A 7,846-nucleotide genomic window follows, 5' to 3' on the forward strand; every position below is an offset into this window, starting at 1 on the left:
AACACCCCAAACAGTTCCCTAAATAGTTAATTCAACATCTACCATAAATATTTGTTTTACATCACATTTAAATTGTTATTCTTGAAAAATACTTAACATGTAAAGTAGTATTGGGAAGTTCATACAACGAGACATATTAAGTGTATGTTTAGAGTACCTTGCAAAATATTTAATTTAAAAAATAAATCATTTTGAAATAAACATAAATATTTGACAATCACTAAAAATAAATTTTGAAAGTCATTAGTGTCTATTCTAAACCATTCTTATCAAAAGTGTTTAAATGAAAATGAATTTTTAAAAAACATTTATTTTTTAAGTTAATCCAAATAGACCCTAAGATGACGTCCAATAAAAAGATTATATGACATTTTTAGTAACCATAAAAGAAATTCAATTTCTCAAGCTTTATTACTAAAATGTTTATAAATTTAAAATTGTTTAAAAATATGTTTAGTTGAAAATAAATATGATTAGTATGCATTAAAACGTTACAATTTACAATACTACAATATTTTAGGCTTGCATGCAAAAACTCAAGTGGTCTAGTCGATGTAAAAGTCAAATAAAGTCATAAATATTTCATCACTTTTCCGACCTTAAGAGAGGCATACATGTCTCTATTACCGCTGAATTAATAGCATTTTAGTTCTCTCTACAACTCAGCAGTGTTTTATGATTTTCCTTTCATCACATTTATAGAAAAAAGTTCTAAAAATTTATTAGTGTTTCCAAGAAAAAGAAAGAAAGAAAACATAATTAACCAGAAAATAGTATAAAATACCAAAGAAAAATACTTTGATTAAAATTTTCTATTTCAATGATTAAATAAAATTTGCCATGTAATATCCACAGAATTGAAAAAAGAATAAACTCTCTCATTATCTAACCTAACCCATCCAAAAAATAAGAGGAATAATTATTAAATGAAATGAAAAGAAAAGAAGAACCGTCCCAAGACAACTTTTAAAGAAAGAAAAAGATCAAGCATAAGAAACAAGCATAGAAGTGAACAAATCAACATCAATAATTGCTTCCACTTGCAACATATTGCCAAACCTTTTTTTTTTTTTTTTACCATTTCCGATTTGTGCATGTCATCTTTATGCAGAGGCGATGCTAATCTTCCCTGTATCGTTGGATGTCCCAAAGGAACTGCAACATATTGCTAATTCTACCTTAGTTTAAAGTTCATAACCTAAAATTTTATAGTTCAAACTTGGGATTTTCTCCTAGGAGGATTGGTATAATCTACAGAGAAAAAGTCACTCCTGTGGAGTTAGAAGTGGCTAGTGAGACAACTCTCCATGCCCCTTGGAACCCTAAGCCAGCCTAAATTTTAAATAATACACCATATAAATCCAAGAAAATGAAGTAAAACAAGAGAGTAAAAACATTAAGAAAAATTTCCAAACAGAATTAAGTCAATAAAACAAACTGAAAACAATCAATACCAAAAGGTAGATGGTAAACATAAAGAACAATGAGGGGACATAACCAAAGTCAGCTTACCATCACATACAGAAATGACAAAGTGGCTAGAATATTGACAAAAAAGAGATAAATTCAGAATCGTTCATATCAATACCAACAAATGCAACACGCTGAATGAAGAATCAAGCGCATACACACAGAGCCAATTCCATTTGTGGTTGTGTGTGTGTGTGTGTGTATATATAGTCATGCATTGAAGCTTAGGAGCTACAACCAATTGAAAAGAAAGTAAATCCAAGATTACAGAAGCAAAATGAGCAGTGGGCACATCTTGGCCATACCTTATCCAGCACAAGGCCATGTGATCCCCTTATTGGAAGTCTCTTTGTGCTTAGCCAAACATGGGTTCGAAGTCACGTTTGTGAACACAGAGTACAATCACAAACGTGTAGTGAGTGCTCTAGCAGAAACGAATCATACAGGGGATGGTCATATTCACCTAGTTTCACTCCCTGATGGCATGAAACCTGGGGAGGATAGAAATGACCTTGGTAAATTAACTGAAACAATGTTGCAAGTCATGCCCATGAAGCTAGAAGAGTTGATAAACACTATCAATGGATTGGGTGGCAATGAAATTACCAGTGTTATTGCTGATGAGAATCTTGGCTGGGCTCTAGAAGTTGCTGAGAAGATGAGAATCCGACGAGTCGCCTTCTGGCCAGCAGCTGCTGCATTGTTGGCTATGCTATTTAGCATCCCAAAGCTGATTGAAGAAAAACTAATTGATTCTGAAGGTAAGATGGGTTTCAACTGTTTCTTAATCGATGTTAATGAGTCTATCCAACAAGTTTTCTAATTCAGACAAAATCAATCATATGTCTGACTTAAACCCTAGCTATGAGATTAAACTAGGCAAGACAAACAAACAAATTCACCTGCTTAGCCACAAGAATTTGAAACAAACTAATCAGTAGGCACAATATCAACATAGCTCATAACACTTCAAGATTAGCAGTTGTTAATTAGTTTCAATACAACAGGAACCATACTAAAAAGCGAGGAGATCAAATTAGCAGCATCAGTACCCACAACCAGAACGGAAAGATTGGTTTGGGCATGCATTGGCGACAAAGAGACGGAGAAAATTCTATTTCAAGTTTGCTTAAGAAATAACAAAGCAGTAGAAGTGGCAGATTGGGTTATCTGCAATACAGCATATGAGCTTGAGGCAGAAATCTTCAGCTTAGCTCCTCGCATTCTCCCAATCGGCCCACTTTTAGCAAGCAATCGACTCGAAAATTCCATTGGACACTTCTGGCCAGAAGACTTAACTTGCCTGAAATGGCTTGCCCAACAATCTCCATGCTCAGTCATTTACGTTGCATTTGGAAGCTTCACTGTTCTAGACAAAACTCAATTCCAGGAATTAGCCCTAGGGCTCGAGCTTACAGGCAGACCATTTCTCTGGGTGGTGAGGCCAGACATTACTGAAGAAAACCCTAACAATGTCTTCCCGTTAGGGTTTCAAGAGAGGATAGAATCCCGGGGGAAGATTGTGGGTTGGGCTCCTCAACAGAGGGTTCTTAGTCATCCCTCGATCGCTTGCTTTGTGAGCCACTGCGGGTGGAATTCGACCCTTGAAAGCCTCAGCAATGGCATCCGATTTCTGTGTTGGCCATACTTCGCGGACCAGTTTCTTAATGAGAGCTACATTTGTGACATATGGAAGGTGGGGTTGAAATTGAAGAAAGACGAACATGGAATCATTACAAGAACAGAGATTAAAGAAAAGATGGAGAAACTCCTCACAGATGAGGATTTGAAACAGAGAATTCAAAAATTGAAGAAAACAGTTGTGGAAAATGTGGAAGAAGGCGGTCGATCTTATAATAACTTCAACAATTTCATAAACTGGTTGAAGACATAACATATTTAATCTAAACTCAATAAAGGAAGGGAAATTTGTACTGATGGCCCACTCAGAAAGTTAGCGATGCCCTTTGCTGATATCATCTCATCATTTTAACTCTTCTTCCTTCTTCCTCCATCCTCCATCCTCCATCCTCCTCTCTTTTGCAGCACTTTTCTTTTTTTCTTTTTTTTTCTTTTTCTTTTTTCTTTTTTTTCTGTTTTTCTTCTTCTTCTTTTATTTCCTTTTTCCGTTTCCGACGATTTCTTTCGTTTATACTGCCTCTTGGGCAATTTCCCTTTTTTCTTCTCTCATGATTTCTGTTTATGTCGCCCTCTTTTTTTTTTTCATTTTTCTCTCTATTCTTCGTTTTGCAGTTTTTTCCCGAAGAAAAAAGTTACAGGTGTGTCTGATGAAGAATAAGACAAAAGAAAGATGAACGGGGAGCAGGAGTTTAGAACTATTATATATTTGTTGCTAAAGATATAATTCTCTCCATATTAATATCATCTCTATCAAGTTTGTAGAGTAAATGATCCGTGACTTAAATTTAATCTAATGGAATGATAATTAGACTTGCCTAACCTTTAGCTAATAAACTCGAAAATTGAACTAAAAGGTAAAATCGTTTAACATATTGACCAAAAGCTCTCCTCTCCAACATGTCCTCTACTTCAAAGTTGCTTCCTTCACGTTCTACTTTCTTGCTTTTAGATATCTTAGAACGGATGGATTAGAACAAAAAACCAAAAATCAAATAATTACCAAAATGAGCCTAAAGAGAAAAATTAAATCATATTAATGTAAAATGTGGTTAACATTTGTTTACTATGCTACAAGTAAACATATGCCGTTTTATTTGTGTGAGTTTGACATATCATCTAATAATTTAACCAAACATTACCAATTAAAAACAATGCATTTAATCTTTCATAAGCAAACACGTAAGCACTTCAGAAGGCCATACCAAACAAACATTCAAACATATATTATAGTTCAAAAAATTTAGGCAATAAACTTTAATAGGTAAGATGTCTTAATTTTATTTTAGTTCTTGAAGTTCTAAGTATCCAATTTTGATCCTTAAAAATTTGATATGCCCATTTTATGTTCAACAGCTTCAAAATTACAATTATTTAGAACAATATCATTGTTTTCAATTATTTAATAGTACACTTTTAAATAAAGAAGAATCAAAATTAGTTGATGCACCCAATAATTCAACTAGATTGGCATAACATTAATATATCCTCCTCATGATGTAATCTATCTTAAAATATTATTAAAGACTGCATAAAAAAATATTACAAAAAGAATAGAATAATTCAAAAGGCCGGTATATATACATATATAAAATGTCAACTACAAGTATCATCTAAAAGTTTAAGTTATTAATTATAAAAAGGAGAGCATCACGGCCGCCAGTACAAAAGAAAAAAAAAGACTTTTTTCAACATGGGATGAGAGGAATAGAACCTCGGACTGTTTGGTTGAGAATACACATTTTATGTCAGTTGAAATATGCACATTTTAACAACAATAAGACTTTTGGAAGTGTGCAAATCAAGAGCACAATTGCTTGTACTGTGACACGGTTCTAAGTTTCTAACTAAGCTATAATTTTAATAACCTAAAATTTGTATATTGAAAGTTTCTCCTGACAGGATTGGTATAATCTATCGAGAAGAAACATCACTCCGTAGCATTTATTTAAAGGAACTCTAAGCCACCCTAAATTTCAAATATCACAACATATAAAGCGAAGAAAAAGAAGAGGGAAAAAAGGATGGAATATTAAGAAAGTTTCCAATAACAAGTCAAGACAAATTGAATATAATTAATACCAGAAGAAGGTGAAGGAAAAGACAAAGAACATCAATTAGGAGGTAGATATAACCAAATTCAGGTTATTGTCGCATATGAAATGACAAGGGCAATGGCTTAGAGAGTAAAGAGAAGAAGATTCCTCTCCTAATCACTTTGCTTGTGGTGTGTTGTATACTTAGTGATGAAGCTCATGAGCAACAATGAATCGTACAGCAACTAAATCCTAAATTACAGAAGGGAAATGGGTAGCAGGCACATTTTAGCCATACCTTATCCAGCACAAGGCCATGTGATTCCCCTGCTAGAATTCTCTCCACATTTAGCCAAACAAGGGTTTGAAATCACCTTCGTGAACACAGAGCACAATCACAAACGTGTAATGGGTGCTCTAGCAGAAACGGATCATATAGGGGATGCTAATATTCACCTAGTCTCACTCACAGATGGCATGGAACCTGGTGCGAATAGAAATGAACTTGGTAAATTGAATGACACAATGTTGGATGTCATGCCCATGAAGCTTGAAGAGCTGATAAACACAATCAATTAATTAGGTGGTGATGAAATTACCAGTGTTATTGCTGATAAGAGTCTTGGGTGGGCTCTGGAAGTTGCTGCAAAGATGAGAATTTAACAAGCCGCCTTCTTCCCAGCAGCAGCTGCAATGTTGGCTATGTTATTCAGTATCCCAAAACTGATTCAAGAGAAACTAATTGATTTTGATGGTAAGATTAACATCAACAGTTTCTTAATCAAGTTAATGAGCCTCACAATTGTTCGATTCATACAAAATCATATATCCAACTCAATGCTTTATTGATTTAATCCTTGGCTATGAGATTAAACTAGGCAACACAACCAAACAAATTCACTTTCTTAACCAAATAAAGAATTTGAAACAATATCCAAAATAGAATTTGCTCAAGATGCTTGAAGATTAATAGTAGTTAATCAGTTTCCAATATAAACAGGAATTTTACTGAAAAGCGAAGAGATTAAGTTAGCGCCATCAGTACCTACAACCAGAACGGAAAGCTTGCCCTGGGCATGTTTTGGCAACGAAGAGACACAGAAAAGTATATTTCAAGCTTGCTTAAGAAACAAAAAAGCAGTGGAAGTGGCAGATTGGCTTATATGCAATACAGTTTATGAACTTGGGGTACGAGTTTTCATCTTGGCTCCTCACATTCACCAAATCGGCCCACTTTTAGCAAGCAATCGCCTCGGAAATTCCGGCCAGAAAGACTCAACTTGCCTGAAATGGCTCGACCAGCAATCTCCATGCTCCGTCACTTACGTCGCATTCGGAAGCTTCACAGTTCTAGACAAAACTCTATTAAGGGAATTAGTCCTGGGGTTTGAGCTTACAGGCAAGCCATTTCTCGTAGTGAGGCCAGACCTAACTACAGAAAACCCTAACAATGTCTTCCCGTTGGGGTTTCAAGAGAGGATAGAATCTCGTGGGAAGATTGTGTGTTGGGCTCCACAACAGAGGGTTCTTAATCATCCCTCGATCGCTTGCTTTGTGAGCCACTGTGGCTGGAATTCAACCCTCGAAAGCCTCAGCAATGGCGTCCGGTTCCTGTGTTGGCCGTACTTCGCCGATCAATTTCTTAATGAGAACTACATTTGTGTTATATGGAAGGTGGGGTTGAGATCGAAGAAGGACGAACATGGAATTGTTACAAGAACGGAGATTAAAAAGAAGGTGGAGAAACTCCTTGCCGATGAGGATTTGAAACAGAGAATTCAAAAACGGAAGAAAACGATGTCGGAAAGTGTGGAAGAAGGCGGTCGATCTTACAAAATTTCAACAATTTCATTAATTGGTTGAAAACTTGAAAACATAACATGACGGACCTTTATACTCACAATCATAATATCAAATTTTTGTTTACACGCTTCCGTGGATGTTTCTATATATTTACTTTCAATATCGAAATAAAAAATAAATTGCATTGTGATGTAAAAATATCCACGAAATAATAAAGTAGGTAACAAAAAATCACTGATTTGAACCTAATATAAATAACAGATATTTAACTTTTAAATATTCTTTATAAAAAACTGAATTTATATATTTAAAATATATATTTTTTAAATTTTTTAAATTTCCTAGAAAATTTCATCAATATCTATTTATATCAACATTTCATAAAATTGAGACCTCGACATTTTCGTCGAAATTATATTTTAAGCCATACTCACTATGTGTCTGATATTTGGCTGAAATAAGTAGAATTGAAAAATAAATAAATCGATCAAAATTTTCATCTTACGTCAAATTTATTCTTTTTACAACGAGGTTCGAATTTCCAATTTAAGGTTAGTATACACCAAATGTACAGGGAACTTCTCGCATCAAACTCTGCCAAATTGTTGCAATATTTATTATTTAGTATTTTGTTTTAGTAAAGGCAATATCTACCTCAAACTTTGTTTATCCTCTAGCTTTTTCTAAACTTTCCATTTTCCATCGACATTTTTCTAAATTTTTTAATGATAAATTTAGTTGGCAAAATGTTTAATATGTTAGCATGATTATTTTAAATCTATATTGAATAGATAAACACTAATATCATTCATGTCAAATTGACAAGAATAATAAAATACCGAATTCTATTGAGAAATTAATGATAGTTTCAAGATAATGAAAGATGACTATGGTCTTCC

The 7,846-nt window shown here is 34.1% G+C and overlaps 2 protein-coding genes and 1 pseudogene across 2 annotated transcripts; 2 read left to right on the forward strand and 1 right to left on the reverse strand.

Annotated features, from left to right (window-relative positions):
• Positions 1-1,066: 1,066 nt before the first annotated feature.
• LOC120080653 lies at positions 1,067-1,175 on the reverse strand (annotated as a pseudogene).
• A 170-nt stretch (positions 1,176-1,345) lies between these two features.
• Positions 1,346-3,879, forward strand: LOC120079816 (UDP-glycosyltransferase 83A1-like). The gene is made up of 2 exons (XM_039034227.1): positions 1,346-2,231; positions 2,478-3,879. The coding sequence occupies exons 1-2, from the start codon at positions 1,748-1,750 to the stop codon at positions 3,362-3,364; spliced, it is 1,371 nt and encodes a 456-aa protein (XP_038890155.1). The 5' UTR covers positions 1,346-1,747; the 3' UTR covers positions 3,365-3,879.
• A 1,535-nt stretch (positions 3,880-5,414) lies between these two features.
• On the forward strand, positions 5,415-7,057 carry LOC120079080 (UDP-glycosyltransferase 83A1-like). Its single transcript, XM_039033271.1, has 2 exons — positions 5,415-5,652; positions 6,145-7,057. The coding sequence occupies exons 1-2, from the start codon at positions 5,415-5,417 to the stop codon at positions 7,005-7,007; spliced, it is 1,101 nt and encodes a 366-aa protein (XP_038889199.1). The 3' UTR covers positions 7,008-7,057.
• Positions 7,058-7,846: the final 789 nt, after the last annotated feature.

The sequence above is a fragment of the Benincasa hispida genome, chromosome 6, assembly GCF_009727055.1.
Source record: "Benincasa hispida cultivar B227 chromosome 6, ASM972705v1, whole genome shotgun sequence".
NCBI lineage: Eukaryota > Viridiplantae > Streptophyta > Magnoliopsida > Cucurbitales > Cucurbitaceae > Benincasa > Benincasa hispida.